At 39.6% G+C, this 17,759-nt stretch overlaps 1 protein-coding gene across 8 annotated transcripts in view; it reads left to right on the top strand.

Moving 5' to 3' along the window:
• Window positions 1-17,759, top strand: part of Gnb1l (G protein subunit beta 1 like) — a 71,915-nt gene that overhangs the window by 22,606 nt on the left and 31,550 nt on the right. For 5 of the 8 annotated variants that reach the window (XM_063226110.1, XM_063226114.1, XM_063226109.1 and 2 more), the window contains exons 3-4: window positions 6,254-6,435; window positions 17,549-17,696. In XM_063226110.1, coding sequence (XP_063082180.1) covers window positions 6,276-6,435; window positions 17,549-17,696 — 308 coding nt within the window. In that variant the 5' untranslated portion in view covers window positions 6,254-6,275. The remainder of the gene's footprint in view (window positions 1-6,253; window positions 6,436-17,548; window positions 17,697-17,759) is intronic. The other 3 variants (XM_005007312.4, XM_003478052.5, XM_063226112.1) reach the window with 1 other exon arrangement.

Below are 17,759 nucleotides of genomic sequence, written 5' to 3'. Positions count from 1 at the left end.
CTCATTAGATATTCTATATTTACAACTTTTATGTCTTCATTGATTAATGTCTTTTTATTATTATATTTCTTTGTCCCTGATAAGGTTCTGTATTCCAAGGCCAACTTTGTCTGGTATTAATATATTTATTCCAATTCCAATTCCTCTTACTATTGTGTAGTACATATTTTTCCTTATACTTAGGGCTTACAATTAACATACAGAAAGCATTTATGTTTATTATAATAATTGATATTATCCCATGTAGGCCTGCCATGTTGTTTTCTGTTTTTCTTTTATTTTTTTCCCTATTACTTGCTTCTTGCCTTCTTTCAAATTATTTGGACATTCTCAAATATTCTGATTTTTCTCTTGACTCCTAGAGTATGTGTTATATTTCTAGTGGTTGCTTTAGAGATTACAATATGTATACTTAACCATTCAAAATCTTCCTAGAGTTAATATTTCTTACTATGATGAAATATAGAAGCCTTACAACCATATGAGTCCCCTTACCTTCCACTGTAATCTTGCAGATGTTATATTTGAAATTTTAACTGACAATTTTATAACTTTAGCAGTCATACATGTGGGCCAGGGATATAGCTCAGTGGAACAGCGCCTGCCTGGCAAGTGCAAGGTCATGAGTTTGATTCCTGGTACCAAAAAAAAGTTATACGTGATCACTTAAGAGATGAAAACTCTGTTATATTTATCCACTGTTTCTTTTTCTTCCTGTTTGCAGTTCTGCATTTCTTTCTGCTATTTGAGCCTCACGAATTCCATTTAGCATTTCCTTCAGTGCACTTGTGCTGTCAAGAAATTCTTCTAGTTTTCATTCATCTAAGGATATTTTTATTTTGCCTTCATTTCTTAATGGATAATTTGTTAAGGTCTTCTAGTATTTTATTGAAGAAGTTCCCCTGTTGTGCTAGTTGATTTGCTGTTTATAAAAACACTTAAGGCATGCTTGCTTTATTAGAAAATGAAGTTTACTTAGCTCATAGTTTTGGGAGCTAACAGATAAGATGAGATAGCCTCAGTGGTTTGGTCTTTGTTGAGAGACCAGGGTTGGATAACATGGAGTGATCACATTGCCAGGCAGCTGCCACTAACTTGTAGCTGTACAACCACAACCTGTCTGCAAAACAGTGGCTCAAGACACACACACACAGCTCAGGAAACTTGGCCCTGTGTATGGTAGGTCAGTGGTCGCTTCCCCAAGCTTTTGCTGCCTCCCAAATCTGGCAATTTTTGCTCACTTTTCACTTTTCAAATAAAGATGGTCTCCAATTTATGATGATTCCATTTAAGATTTCTTGACTTGGTGATGCAAAAGCAGAACACATTCAGAAGCAGCTCTTCCAGTTTTGAATTTGGATCTTCCCCCAGGCTAGTGAGATACTGGGCTGCGGCGGCGGCAGCTGCAGCTCCCAGTCAACCAAGGCCAGCAGGAGGGCAAACAGCTGCCACTCCACAGTGCCGTCTTGGTAAGCTAGTATGCTTAGTGTGTTAGGTGTAGTAAGTGCATTCTTTTGACTGCAGTGTTTTCAATTTATCAAGGTTTATTGAACATAAATTCATGTGTTCACTTTTTTTGTATTTTATCCAAGTTTTAGTTACATTCAGCCAGAGAGACAGAGACAGAGATATGCTTCAGTGAGCTTATTTCATCCTGCCTGGCCAGAACCAGAAACCTCTCAGTATAGTTTTTTTGTTTTTGAAATGGAGTCTTATGTTGCCCATACTAGTTTCATACTCCTGGACTAAAGCAGTCATTTTTCCTTAGTCTCTCAAGTAGCTGCAGGCATTTGGCACCATACCCAGACCTCTTCCCCTGGTAGGTTCCCCCTGCATTGATTGCTTTCCCCCTCCCATTTTAAAAAATTTGAGAATGTGTTGATCACTTTTTCATTGCTAGGACAATACCCAGTACCCACAACTTGAAGGAGGAGAGGTTTATTTTGGCCATGGTTTCAATCTGGTCAGCTGGCTCCATTGCAGAGGCATGATGGAAGGGTCTAGTGGAGGAGAGCTGCTCACATCATGGCAGTCAGGAAGCAGAGAAGAGAAGCTGAAGCTGGGGAAAGGAGGTGTGTCCTGCCAGGTTATACCTCCTAACAGCAAGTCACCTAGATTGCCCCATGTGATCTAGTCGCCTTCCAAAAGCTCCACTTAGGAGCTCATGAGCCTTTGGGAGACATTCTCCATCTAAACCATAATAGGCTCTAGGTAAGTTGCCTGGGTTGCGCTTGAACTTGTTATCTTTCTGGGATTACAGACTTGTGCATCTATGACCAGCTTCAGTGGTTTTAGTTTACATTTCTCCATGGTGAAGTTGTGTTTGAACATGCTTCCATAGGTTCAAAAGCCATTTTTGTAGCATTATCCATGAATTATATTAATATCTTTTGCCCATTTTCTAATAGGTCTTTAGTCTATCTTTATAATTTTTAAAATTTAGGTATATTTTAAAAATACAAGGTTTTTTCTTAGACATGAAAAGTTTAAAACATTGTTTATATAGTGTTGTCAGTTTTCTAGTGTATCTAAGTTTTGAATTATAGCAGCCCTTTCCTACAACTAAGTTATAAAGCAGTTTCCCATGTTTCTATCTAGTATTTGAGTAATTTTATTTTTTACATATTGATCCTACATTCCATAACATAGTAAGATTTTCTTAAATATATGGTTTGTAATTTTTAGAAAGGGGATTTTTCAGGCTGGGCATTTAGCTCAGTAGCACAAGTACCTGCCTGGCAAGCACAAGGTCATGAATTCCACCCCCCAGTACCCCCCCCACAATTGTCTTTTCATTTAAACAAAAGAGAGGATCTTTTTTATTTGTACTTTGTTAATTCCTGGTTTTGTTGTACTGTCATAGAATCTTAGTTTTACATATTTCTTCTTTGTAAAATGGTATTTATTTGTGACCTAATATCCTAGAAAAAAATATTTTTTGAGATAAGGATCTTACTGTGTAGTGTAGGCTGAACTCTGTGTACCCCAGGTTGACCTCAAACACACAGTGATCCTCTTGCCTCAGCCTCTCAATTGCTGGGATTACAGGTGTGCGCCATCATGCCCGGCCTATACAAGAACATTTTATACATGTTCCATGGGCCTTTGAGAAAAAGGAGTAGGCGCTGTGTTAAGAGTATAAATTTCACATGGATTATATATGCTGTTATTTGTGTTGTTTAGGTCATTCTCATTGTCAAATTGGTCTAATTGTACTAAGAGCAATATGTCATATTCTCTAGGAGGAAAGCAGCTTCACTTTTCTTTTTTTCCCCCAAATTCATTTTATTTCAAGGAGAGAAGAAGAAAGGGAAAAAAAAACAAACCCAGAATTTCAAAACACATCAATCAGGGGGCAACAATGGTACATACATTGCACATTGTCATCCCCAAATCATTCAGTCAGGGCATAAGACATCTGCATTCAGTTGTCTGAACAATACCGCACAAATCTGTCACTTTAGTGAATTCAGAGAAATCAGTAGTATAACTACCTTTGACTATTTTTTATATACATATACATACACATATACATATGTCGTTGCTTTCAGCTTCTCACACTAATGAGACAGTACAATGTTTACACATATGTGTCTTATGTATTTCACTAATGAGTGTGGTCTCAAGTTGCATCCATTTACCTATAAAAGTCTCCAGTTTATGCTTCTTTTTGACTGAGTAGTACTCCATTGTATAAAAATGCCTCATCTTTTTTATCCATTCCTCAGTAGATGGGCATTTAGGTTATTTCCAAGATCTGGCTGTTACAGATTGTGCTGCTATAAACATGGGTGCATGTATATCACTGTGGTATGATATTTTTAATTCTTCTGGAAAGATACCCAGAAGGGGAATAGCTGGGTTGAATGGAACCTCTAGTCCTAGTTTTTTGATGAACCTCCACACTGATTTCCATAGTGTTGCACTAGTCTGCTTTCTACAAACAGTGCAGAAGGGTTCCTTTTTCCCTGCAGTCCCTCCAGCATTTGTTACTGTTTGATTTCTTGATACTAGCCATTCTTTTGGGGGTATGGTGGAATCTCCATGTTGTTCTAATTTGCATCTCTCAAATGACCAGTGAGGTTGAATATTTCTTTCACATATTTATTTGCTGTTTGTGTTTCTTCACCTAAGAAGTGTATATTCATCTTGGATGACCATTTTTGGATTGGGTCTTTAAATCTGGGAAGACTGATTTTTTTTTTTTTAGCTGTTTATATGTTCTTGATAGTAAATCCTTGTCTGAAGAACAGCTGGCAAACATTTTCTCCCACGTTGTGGGCTGTCTCTTCATTCTGTTGGTGGTTTCTCTTGCTGTGAAAAATAGATTCTTTGTGATAGTTTCCATGCAATTGGAGTTTTGCTCATAAAGACTTTGTCTACACCGGTATCTTCAAGAGTTTTACCTACTCAATCTTCCAGCAGATTTAATGTTTCTGTTTTAATACTAAGATTTTTTAAAAAAATTTTTAATCGATACCGGGTATCGAACTCACAACCGCCTGCTTGCAAGGCAGGTGCTTGTGCTGCTGAGCTAAATCCCCAGTCCCAAAGATTTTTGATCTATTAAGATTTTTGATCTATTCTGATTTTAGCTTGGTACATGGTAAAAGATACGGTTCTAGTTTTAGTCTTCAGTGTGTGTAGGGCAAGTTTTTTTCCAGCAGCATTCATTAAAGAGGATATCTTCCAGTGAATGCACATGGCAACTTTGTCAAAGATAGGGTGGCTTAGTGTGTCTGGAGTTGTTTCTTCTGATCTATCTGTTCCATTGATCTTTGGCTCTGGTTTTGTTTTGTTTTGTTGTTTTTTGTTTTTGCCAGTACCACACTGTTTTTTATCATAGTAACTTTATGGTATGATTTTAAGACCAGGGTTGTGATGCCCGCTGTCTTGCTTTTCTTGCTCAGGCTTGCCTTTGCTATTCTAGGTCTCTTCTGGCTCTAGATGAATTTTAGGATTGTTTTTTCTAATTCTGTGAGATATGCTGTTTGAATGTTGATTGGGATTTCATTGAATATGTGTAACAGTTTTGGAAGTATAACCATTTTCACTATATTGGTTCTTCCTCTTCAAGAGCATGGGCTATCTCTCCATTTTCTAATATCCTCTTCAATCTCCTTTTTCAGAGTACCGTAGTGTTCAGTGTAGAGGGCTTTTACAGAGGGCTTTGTTAGATTGATTCCTGGGTATTTCATTTTTGGGATGCTATTCTAAAAGGTATTGCTTCCCTGATTTCTCTCTCAGTGAGTTTATTACTCTTTCTCTCTCAGTGAGTTTATTACTGGTGTACAGGAAGGCTATTGATTTTTGAGTGTTGACTTTGTAACCAGCTATGTTACTGAATTTGCTTATTAAATCTATAAGTTTTGGTAGAGTTTTTGGAGTCTTCTAAGTAGAGTATCAAGTCAACTGCAAATAACAATAGTTTAACTTCTTTCTTTCATATCTTTATTCTTTTTTTTCTTTTCCTTATCTAATTGCTCTGACTAAACTTTCCAGGGCTATGTTGAATAAGAGTGGAGACAATGGACATCCTTGTCTTGTTCCTGATTTTAGAGTAAAAGCTTTCTGTTTGTCTATTTAGTATGATGTTGGCTGTTGGTTTATCTCAATCTATCAGGTTGAGATAAAGACTATCTATTCTAGTTTTCTGTAGTTTTTTTTTTTTAATCATGAATGGGTGCTGGACTTTGTCAAAACCTTTTTCTGCATCTATTGAGATGATCATATGATTTTTGTCCTTGGCTCTGTTAATATGGTGGGTTACATTTATGGATTTAGGTATGTTGTGTCATCCCTGCATCTCTGGGCTGAATCTCACTTGATGATGGTGTACAATCTTCTTGATGCTTTGCTGCAGAATGTGTGCCAGTATCTTACTGAGGATTTTTATATCTGTGTTCATTAGAGAAATTAGCTTGTAATTCTCTTTCTTAGTTGAATCCTTTTCTGGTTTTGGTATCAGGGTTATGCTTGCTTCCAGGAATGAATTTATAGTATTGGTTCTCTTTCAATTTCATTAAAGAGTTTGAGAAGTAGTAGTGTTAGTTCTTCTCTAAATTTCTTGTAGTAGTCAGTAGTGAATCTGTCAGGGCCGTTCTTATCTTTGTTGATAGGTTATTAATTATATCTTCAATTTCATTTATTGATATTGGGTTATTAAGGATTTTTATATCTTCTTAATGCAGCTTTAGTAATTCAAATGTATCTAGGAAATCTGTCCATTTCTTCTGTATTTTCCATCTTTTAGAATACAAGTTTTTGGTGTTCTCATGCTTTCTGTGAACCAGACTCTGGCATGGGGATCGGGAGGAGACTGCTCAACAAGAGGGCAAAGCACCTGTGAACCAGCCACTACATGGGCTGGGAAACAAGAAGAGCACACCCCTGTCACCTACCCCATAAGCAACTGGCTGATTCTGAAGACTCGGGGTAAGATAGTGACTGAGGTGAAAGGAATAGCTTGATCCTTAAATTGTTTGATTGACTTTGCAAGCCTGGAGCTGGTAGTCTGGGCATATATTTGGAGAATGGCAATGTACATTGTGGTAACTGTAGGAGCTTTCTTTCTGCCTTGTTTTTTAAATCCAATGTTTTGTTTCATTTTACTGTTTTGTTTTATTCCTGTTTCTGGTAACCTGAGCAAATATTTTGAAGATAACAATATACAATATAACAACTATTGTTAAATTGCTATCATCTTGTTTTGAAAACCTATATAGCTATTGTTGTTTTTTCATTGTTGTTGCTGTCATTTTGCTTTTGTTGTTGTTTTTGAGATTTGTTTGCATTTTGATTTTTCTGTTTTTCGTTTCTTTTTAAAATAAACAAAGCATGATTTGGAAAGAAACTCTTCAAGGAATATGCATATATACAGGATAGTTAAGATAGTTATACAGCTAACTTCTGTTATGTCGTGCTATAGTGATATATGTGCACCCAGATTTAGAGCAGTACAATTTGTAATAGCTAAATCTTGGAAACAACCCAAATGCCCATCAGCTGCGGAATGGATAAAAAAGATGTGGTATTTTTATACAATGGAATATTGCCCAGTATAAAAAAAGATAATCTTGGGGCTGGAGATTTAGCTCAGCGGCATAAGCACCTGCCTTGCACGCAGGCAGTCGTGAGTTTGATCCCTGGTACCGATTTAAAAAAAAAAAAAGATAATCTTGAGGCTTTCATAGGTAAGTGGAGGCAGCTTGAGACTGTATTCGTAAGTGGAATAAATCAAACTCACATTTGTAAATGTCATATTGTCTTCCTGGTGTAAGAAAAAAAACCTGAAAGAGTAATGAGATCCAAAATATATAGTACATATTGTGATAATGAAAGGGAAAGAAAGTACTCACAAGGAAAGAACAACTGGGATAGGGGAAAGGAGAGGAGGATATACACACACACACACACACACACACACACACACACACACACGTATATGAACGTGTTTACAAGATAGATAGCTATAATACTAATCTCTGTTCGTTCATCCAAAGGAATAGTTGTGCTTTCATTGTTTGACTGCTTGATCATTTTTTGTGCCTAAACCTTATAATCTGAGCAACTATTTCTAAGACAACGTGCAATATATTAATTAGTGTTAATTTTCCTACTTTTTTTGAAATTCTGTATCATTTCTATCCTTTTTCTGTTGCTTTCTAAAAAAAACACAAGTTTTCAAAGTAGGTATAGATGATTTTATGGATTTCTGCAAGTTCTGATATAGTTTCACTCTTTTTATTCCTAATTGCATGGATTTGAGTCTTTGTCTCTTTTGATAAGGTTGGCTAAGGATTTGTCAATTTTATTTAATCTTTCAAAGAACCAACTCTTCAATTCATTGATTCTTTGAATTTTTTTTAGTCTCCAGTGCATTAATTTCTGCTCTGATTTTTTTAGTTTCCTCCCTTGTGTGTGCTTTTGACTTAGCCTGCTCTTTTTTTCTAGAAGCTTGAGGTTTGACATTAAGTTGTTTATATGTGCTTGCTCTGTTTTTCTGATATGGGTATTTACTGCTGTAAGTTTCCCTCTTAATACTGCTTTCATTGTGTCCCACAAGTTCCAATATGTTGTATTGTTGTTATCATTCAACTGTAAAAACTGTCTATAACTTCTTTAATTTTATCTGTGACCCACTGATTGTTTGGTAGAGTGGTAATTTCCATGTGTCTATGAAGTTTTTGTGGTTTGCTTTAGCATGGATTCCAATTTCATTGCACTGTGATCTGATAGTATGTATGGGATAATTTCAATTCCTTTGTATTTACTTAAGCATATCCCATGAGTCAGTATATGGTCTGTTTTGGAAAATGTCCAGTGTGCAGCAGACAAGAATGTGTATTCTGATGTTGTAGGGCAGAGCACTCTATAGTCGTCTCCTAAGTCCATTTGTCCAAAAGTTTGATTTATTCTTATGTTTCCTTATTGATTTTTTTGTCTAGTTGATCTGTCTTTTTGTTACAGTAGAGTATTGAGGTCTCTCTATACAACTGTATTAGGGCTTATTTGATTTTTCATGTCTGTTAGTAATTGTTTTATATAGTTGGATGCACTGGTACTTGTTACATATATATTTATGATTGTTACCTCTTCCTCTTGGATTGTTCCCTTTATGAGAATGTAGTGACCTTCTTATATCTTACTCAGTCTTTGCTTGAAATTTGCTTTGTCTGCAAATAGAATAGCTACCGCTCCTTTTTCTGGGTTCCTGTCACATGGAGTATTGTTTTCCATCCTTTGACTTTCAGTCTATGAATTTCTTTTTAAATTAAATGTGTTTCTTGTATGCAGCATATTATTGGATCTTGCTTCTTGATCCATTCTGCCAGTCAGTGTCTTTTGCCTGGTGAATTAAGATCATTGACATTTATGGTTATAACTGAAATGTATTGATTTATCCTTGTCATGTTATTTTCCTATTGTTGGCTCTCCCTCTTTTTTTCCCCCTTCTTCTAATTGTTTGCCTTGCCTGGTGGATTCCTTCTGTTGGGGTTCATGAAGGTGTGGTCCTTACTATCTCTTTCTAGAGTGTCCTTCAGAACATTTGGGAGTGCTGGTTTGGTGGTCATAAATTTCCATAATTGTTCTTTGTCATGGAAGTATCTTATTTCTCCATCAAATTTGAAGGATAGTTTTTCAGGGTACATCAATCTGGGTTGGAAGTTGTTTATCTTTAGAACTTGGAGTGAAGTTCTCTAAGTACTTCTTGAGTTGAGAGTTTGTGCAGAGAAGTCAGCTGTAGTTCTGATGGGCTTTCCTTTATAGGTGATTTGTTTCTTTTCTCTAACAGCTTTTAGGATTCTATTCTTGTGTTGATTTTCTGGAATCTTGACTAAAATATAGATTTTTTTTGATCATTGCTAATTGGAGTTCTATATGCCTCATTTATCTGTATGTTAAATTCTTTTTCTCTACCAGGAAAGTTTTCTGTCATGATGTCTGTGAACATATTTTTAAATGTAATTTGAGGTATCTCCTTCTTGTTCATTGACTACAGTTAATCTTAAGTTATTCTTCATGTCATCTAGCAGCTGCTGGATTGATTTCTCATGGTCCCTTGCTATTTTTGAGAAATCTTTCTTTTTCTGGTTGCTAACTGCAAGCATGTCTTCAATATCTGAGATCCTATCCTCACATTGCTTGGAATACTTTCAATGGAGTTTTTATTCTCCTGGATATCTTCTTGAACTTGTTTTATGGATTTCATTTCTTTACTCTGCTGATCTGTAATTTTCTTAAGCTTGTCTACTTTTTTTTTTTTTTTTGTCTGTGTCATGGTATGTATTTTGGTAATCTCTCTAGTTATCTGAGAGATTATTTCTTATTTCATTTTTTCCAGAGCCTCATTCAATTGCTTTGTTGTTACCACTTTAGAGAGATCTGATGGGGGTCTTTCGGACTGTCCCACCTCATAGCCCCCTAGATTTGCCTTTGGGGAACTGGATGTCTGGAGTTGCGTTTTGCTTAAGTGTCTTCTCATTTTAGTTTTTGTCTTTTTTTAGTTTAAGTCTTGGAGTGATGCTTGTAAGTTGCCTATGATGGATTGCTTTATTGGTAGTATTTAGGACCCTTATGTGATGATTACCTCTCTGAGGTATCTTCCAGGTGTAGCTGGTTTTTGGGTTTTGAGTCCATTGGAAGATCTTACCACTTCAGTTTGTTGGAGATGAGAAGTTGTTGCTTGTTTGGCTTAGTCCCTGGTTCTGTGACACTGTGCCACTGTATTTCTATGATCATTAATCTCAATCATGGATTATCAGGATGAACAGCTGTTTAGAACAATTATGTCAATTTTGGCTATCGTGGTACCAATAGCATGAAACACAGCCTAGCAAACAACAAACTGAGCTAACCCATAATTTGCAATTTTTAACTGTATGAACTAGATTTGTGATTATATAACAAAGTGTAAAACAAACCAGATATTTATGTGCAATATAGAACTCCATAATGTATCAATTTTGCCTTCAAGGGTTAAAATTTAAAATGGATTAAGGAGAAAATAGAGAAGTGGAAGAAGAGACAGAGATTAGAAGTAAGGTTGGAGGACAAAGTCATGCCAACTTGGGAAAAGTGGTGCTGAAGATGGCAGGAAAAGGGAGATGGAAGAGATAAAAGGAAAAACAGAACAGAACTACACTCACAAAGAGATTAGGAACCACTTTCACATTCATACAAAAATAAGGAGAAAGAAAAAAGCAAAAAAAAAGAAAGAAAGAAAGAAAGAAAAACAATCTACTTCCAGGATTCTCTCTTGCATTCACTAGTAAACAACCTGTGGAGACAGTCTCAAATTGCTATCCCAGCAAGCCAGTAGTTGCTTTATGGCAGAGTAGTGGATAATCTCAGCAGGCCTGCCCTGAGACCAGACTCATTAGGCTTGCCGCAGTCCAAGCAGTTTTCACAAATCTACATGCAGCTGGGAGCTGCTAGACAAAGGTGGCGACAGTTCTGTGTTCTGTGCTTATCTGGACCGTCTGCAAGATGTCTCCCAGTTAATTTCCCTCTCCCATGGGAGGTCCTCTGCATTCACTGCCAGGCAGTGCAGTCCTCCATGTCCACTGCTCCCCTCCACTGCTGTGCCTCTCTGTAGAGGCCTCCAGGGTCGCCAGCCAACACCATCACTATGACTGTGAGTGCCCAGGTTCAAACAGCTCCTCTCATGCAGGTAGCCCTGTCTCGGCAAAGGCACTGCCAGCTACCGCCTTCTTCTTTGAAGTTTTTCTTTATACTCTCTCTATGGGCTTCAGTTTGCACTTCAGATTCTTCTTGGATCCAGGGGACCCACTTTCTTCTTTCTTGTCTTCTTCATGGTACTGTATTCCAGTGTCTGGACAGTGACTCTCAGAAGGCTGTTTTCTCTGCTGCTTACCACTCTGCCATCTTCCTGGAAGTTGGGCTTCCTTTTTAAACAATTTTTTTTCTTATTGACTTATATATTCTGAATCAATAAGTAGATGCTGAATATGAGTCAACCAATGTATGTACTGTTTTTCTCCATCTCATTTTTTATTCCCTTAATCTCACTTGATTTGGATTATAATTATGATCTTAATCTATGTAGGACTGCAGTTTATTCTTTCCAATTCTGTGGAATATTTTACTGTATGAATTTACCAAACACATTCCATTGTACAGTTGATAAACACTTGGGCCGTTTTTTGTTAATATGGACATTACTGCTACATGGATTCTTGTACAAATCTTTCTGTACACATCTGAGAGTTTCCCTAGGGTGTTTATCCAAGAGGGTTGGTAAATTATAAGGTTGGTAAGATTGGACCAGATTGTTTTCTGTGTTGAAGTTCTTCTCTTCCCTCTCCCTTTCAATTCTCGCTTCAGGTCCTTCCTGGGTATAGGTGACCTACTTCCTTCTTTTCTTCCTCTAGTTGCTATTCCAGTGTCTGGATAGCAAATCTCAGAGAGGCTCTTCATCTGCTGCTTACCACTTCACCATCTTGTCAGAAGTCTCAGAAGTGGGTTGTTTTCTAAAGTGACTTTTCAGTTTATACTTCTTCCAGCATGATAGAGGGGTTCCAGTTGTCCCATATCTTTGTCAGCATTTGACAGACTGTGTAATAATTTGCTAATCTGCCAGGAGTGTATTTGTATCATACTATGGTTTTGAGCAGCATTTCCAAGATCATTAATTAGTTTAAACATCCTCTCATATGTTTTTTGGACATTTATATTGATTATGAAATAGCTGCTCAAGATTTTGCTCATTTTTCTTTTTTGGCATTTGCTCCCCACTCCTACTTTTGGTGTTTGCTTTTTTATTGCACTGATGTGCACATATATCCTGAACATGAGTCTAGTGTGAACTTGTCTACTTCCCCTTCCCCTACCATGCTTTCATACTTTTTACCTTACAGAAGAGTTGTAAATGTACTGTCATAAATACCTGTATACCTCCATCTGTGTTCAGCGTTGTTAACATTTTACAACACTTGCTTTACTTCTCTGTCTATGGACAGTCATCCCTCCACATCCATAGCTTCCACATCCATTGATTCAACCAGTTGCGCCTGTTCTGAACATGTACAGATTTTTTGTCATTATTCACTAAATAGTATAACAATCATTTACATTGTTTTAGGCATTATAGTTAATCTAGTAATCCTTTAAAGTATACAGGAGAATATCTATAGGTTCTGTGTAAATACTGTACCATTTTTTATGACGAACTTGGACATCCTTGGATATCAATTATCCATGGAGATGCTGGAACCAGCCCTTCATAGATACTGTGTGATGACTACACATATGTACACAGAGATTAAGAGAAATATTTTTCTGAATCATTTGAAAAATAGTTACTGACATAATGACATTTCTCCATAAAACCTTATAGTAGGCATCTCCCAGGAATAGGGACATTCTTTAAAAAAAAATAGCATTATCTTTAACAAGAAAAATAATAATTCCATATGATCTGCAGGGCACATTCAGATTTTTCCCAAATGTCACAAAAGTGACTTATAGCTACACTCTGCCTTTGATACGGGGGGGGGGGGGTTGAACCTAGGGCCTTTGCATGTAGCTACCTCTCTAGCCCCTTTTTATTTTTTTATTTTGAGACAGGCTGTCTCTAAATTGCTCAGGCTGGACTTGCAATTTTCCTGCCTAAGCCTCCCAGAAAGTTCTGGGATTATAAGTGTGTGACACCATGCCCAACTTTATTTTTGATCCAAGATTTGATTACATATCCAGGCTGTAAGCTTCACATGTTTCATTTGGTTGTGATACCTGTGTGTGTGTGTGTGTGTGTGTGTGTGTGTGTGTGTGTGTGTGTCTGTCTGTCTGTCTGTCTGTCTGTGTGTACATGTGCTGGAGAAAGAAACCAAGGCCTTGTTCATGCAAGGCAAGAACTCTTCCAACTGAACCATATCACTAGCCACCAGTCCTGTGATAACTTCTTAAATCTTTCTTAATACATGAATCACCTACCTTTTGCTTTCTGGCTTTTATTGTTTCTCTTGACCTTGACCTTTTCATGAGTTGAAGCCAGTTGTCTTGTCTGTTGTCCTGTAACTAGATGTGTCTGATTGTTTCCTAAGGCTGATTCAGGTTTTCCTGTTGGCACAGATATACAAGGATGGCGCCGTGACTTCTTATTGCATCACATCAGTAGATAAGAGATGCCTATTGTTTACCATTGGTGGTGCCAGCTTCTATCAGTTGGTGAAGGTGGTGACAGCCAGATGTCTCCACTGTAAAGGTGCATTTTCCTTTTGTGATTAGTAAATAACCTCAAAAACAAAACCTTGGCACGATGCAAATCCCTCCTACCAACTTTTCGCCAGATTGAATTCCTTTTAAATCTGTGGTGTTTTTTTTTGTTTTGTTTTGTTTTGTTTTTTTTGGCTTTTTGAGACAGGGTCTCTATGCAGTTCGGGCTGGCCTTGAGCTCACTTTGTGGCCCAGGCTGGACTCGAACTCGCAATGATCCTCCTGCCTCAGCCTCCCAAGTGCTGGGATTACAGGTGTGAGCGACTGCGTCCGGCCTATAAATCTGGGACCTTGAGGGTTTGTCTCACACACATGTGACAGTGGGGCTTGGAGGGGTCCATCAAGGGGCTCCTGCCAGCCTATGTGACTTCCTGGTGCCATTATTCATGAAGGTGGAACCTAGTGGGCTGGGACAGACAGTGGCAATGCTCAGGGTTTCTCTGAGTGATGGCTTCCTTATTTTAGTCTTGCCTTTCAGTTCTTTTTGCTGATTCCAAACTTCCCCCAGTGAGCAATTGTCCTGTTGCGATAAAATGAGAGGGCTCAGGTGTGCACAGGGCCATAGAGCTCAGTGCCTGGGGCTGATCTGTGGCCTTTGGGTCAGATTATAGGGTGCCCAAATCCCAGAACTTACCTTGGGAAGGGACCTGTTGTCTTTGGGTACTAGCCATTCCCCTGACCCTGTCTCACTTGCTTGAATTGCGTGTGGATTCTGTCTGAGCTGACACAGCCTCTGTGGGCTATGGTATTGCCTGTGCCAGCATGCTTATCTGCTCTGCCTCCCTTTTGAGGACATTGTTCCATCACTATGGCTGTTATACCTGCCAAGGTATAAATATGGGAAGTAACTTGGCCCCAGCTATGCACTGTCCAAATGCCTGGCGAGCTCAGGGTCTCTGTATGGGAATCACCCTGAGGCCTCCTAGACTGCTTCTGTTGTAGCATGTCCATTTGTATTGCTGGCACCAAGGGCCTCCATTTCGAGGGCATTTGTAGACTCTGATAGGAAAGGTTGCCAGAGTTAGTGCAAACTGTGTCAGAGTCCTTTCTTTCAAATTTTGAAAGAATCTGTCTTGTTTTGACATCTCAAAGAGAAAGCATAACTGAAGTTCTGGTCTAGATTAAGTTTCCTGTTCCTTTCCCCTCTGGGAGGGAAAAACAGGAGTAGAGCAGGGTGCTGCACAGTGATACAGCGAGTGCTGTGCAGGGGCTACAGCCTCCACTCCAGGCAGCTGGTGCCAGGGGAGATAGGATAACATGATTATTTTCAATTAGATTAATAAAGAATAATTAGATGTCATAAATCAAATAATCATAGGATATTGTCATGGGAAAAATATGTAGGTAGAATTAATTAGTTTTCAAATAAAGCGTTTATTTTAATTGCTTGGAATGATGGAGCCCTTAATTGCCGATGCATCATTCTGGCCTGAGTACTTCGGCTGTTGTAACAACGTGTGACGGGTTTGTTCCCCCACAGTTTTGGGGAAACAATAGAGGAGAACTTGATTTCATCACCTCACAATGAGCCTTCTGCTGTGAGGTTCTGGAAACTCCCGCCAGGCCGCAGGCAAGTGGCAAGTGTGGGTGGGGCTTCATAGGCACTGCCCGAAGCTAACATGCGTCTCAGTATGTTTTTATGCATGCATGTATGTATGTTCCTGCCTGTGCATGTGGCATGCATGAGTGTAAAATTTGGGACCATGTTTCTGTAGGAGCATTCAATATGAGCACATGTATATGTATTTATATGAGTGTGTGACTGCATATTTGTATGCATGTGTGTGTAATTATGCATCTGTTGAGGGTATGCATACAAATGTGTGCATGTGTGCACATAAGCATGGCCATATAGGTACACATGTGTGAATGTGAAAATATATCTGTGTGCAGGTGTACCTGTGTCTGTATTGCACATGGAACTTTGTACAGAGATAATTTATTGGATTCTGTTGCCTGGGCCCATGTGTTGAGAGGGACCTCTGTCCTGGACCTTAGTGCTTTCCTGCTGGATTAGGCTAAGATACTTTGGCGGAATGCCTTTTTGGCTCCTTGTGGAGCTGGGGGCCTGTAGCCTATATTTGGCAGGCATAATCTGAATAGGTAGCTAGTGACTCTTGAAGGCCAAGAACTGCCCCTTCGCAATGTCTTCTAGGCAGCCTCCCTGAGGCAGTTCTCTCAGTGGACCACAGCGGGGGCATGCACCTCAGGAACAGTGTGGGGTTGTCTTTCTTCTGCAGGAAGCCACCCTTATATTTGGGAACAGTGTGTCAACTTTTAACCAAAGGTCAGAGGACTTATTTGGCTTAACTCCATACTTCCCAACCCCATTAAAAACAAAAACAAAAGACCAACCACGATTTGATACTTTGTAAAGTACATTCATAGTGACTTCCTCATTCTCTTTGAAAGTCCTTGAGAGGCAGGGTCCATGGATGATCTGGCTGCTTGAATCTCTCACCAGGAAAGGTGGACTGTTGCCTGAAGTCAGAGCCAAGGCCCCTTCTCAAGCCTGTCCCTGTTAGCACCTGTACCAGGGCATAGGATCAAGGGCCCAGCCCTAGTCTCACCTCAGTGGCATAGGTGCAGACTTTCTAGGCACAGTCCTCCCTGCATAGGCCTTCATGGCCTCCAAGGAGCCTGACTTAGGCAGCTCTGTGTTACTAGGAACCCACACCACTTCTTATGAAGTGAGAGAAGACTAAGGTTGAGGGTAAGGTGGCCTTATGGGGAGGCAGCAGGGCTTAGAGAGGAGGGCTCTTGAGGGAGGCAGTGAAGCAAGGCCTGGATGGTGTTAGTTTCAGCCCAGCCGAGAAGCAGGACCAGCACTGCCATGTGCAGGGACTGGAATGAGAAACAGTGGTGTAGACAACAGGACTGGGGAGGCAGAGGGCGCCGGTGGTGTAAGGAAAAAATGATTCAGAGACACTTGTTAAAGCACCATAAGGAAAACATTACTCAGGCCATTGTGGTGGTACTGAGACAGTAACAGTGAGGCTTTGAAATGGAAGAGGGTGATTGGACACAGCTCCGAATATGGCATGGACAAGTGGAAATTTAGTCAAGTCAAGGTGTGGGTGTCAATATACAGGAGACATCAAGAGTGAGGGGGATTCTTTCTCAACTGACCTAACAGGATTCTGACTAAAGCAGGGCCAGATGATCAAAGACATCACACACTCACCAAGCTATTGAGGGTAGGCAGAGTTTTTACTAAAACTAGGTTTCACAAAGAAGTTCATACATGTGCCTAGACCTTGAATTAAGTTTGGTGAAGCAGAGACTCTTTGGGGGGGAGTAGGTGCTGGAGATGGAACCCAGGGCCTTGTGCATGCTAGGAAAAGAGCTATACTCTTGTTCTCAAGTAAAGGATCTTTGTCCCCAGACTGGACAAGAAGCCCTGAAGGCAGCATGAAGCTCTGTGCAGGGTACCCAGGGCCAAAGTGGCTAGGGGCAGGTGTGAATACCATTGTGCCTGCCCAAGGAAGGTCGAGGTTGGGATCTAAAGCCTATAGGCAGAATGGGGATTGTAGAGAGTTTAAAGATCCCATCAGGAGCAGCGACCAGAAGAGGCCAGTACTTAGGGAATGGGTGAGTGCCACCCACCTGAATGGGTTCCCATGGCCTGTGCAGGGAGCTGGTTCTTAGTCACAGAACCATTCAGCACTTGTGCAGAGCAGGAAGTCTCCATTCCCCAGGACAAACAGAAGGCCAGGGGTATTGATTGGATCAGCATCTGAGTTGCCTCTGCCCAGGCTGCCTCCTTTCAACAGAGGGCTTTGTCACTCATGTGTCCTTCTTTGGTCCCCAGGTGACTGCGCTCTGCCTAGCATGGCTGTTTCCCTCTTACCACCACCACCAGACCCACAGTTTGTTCTGCGAGGCACACAGTCAGCGGTGAATGCACTGCATTTCTCTGGAGGGACCCAGGCCCAGGGGTGCCCACTGCTTTTCTCAGGGTGAGTAGCAGTTACCTCAGCCTTTGCTTGGGGATAAAGTCAGGGAGTTGTGGGCTACCACAG

Source organism: Cavia porcellus, unplaced genomic scaffold (assembly GCF_034190915.1).
Source record: "Cavia porcellus strain 051 isolate PalLab524CR breed Dunkin Hartley unplaced genomic scaffold, mCavPor4.1 scaffold_16, whole genome shotgun sequence".
Classification (NCBI taxonomy): Eukaryota; Metazoa; Chordata; class Mammalia; order Rodentia; family Caviidae; genus Cavia; species Cavia porcellus.
The sequence above is the reverse complement of the archived record's forward strand: the minus strand, read 5'-3'. Positions and strand labels throughout refer to the sequence as shown.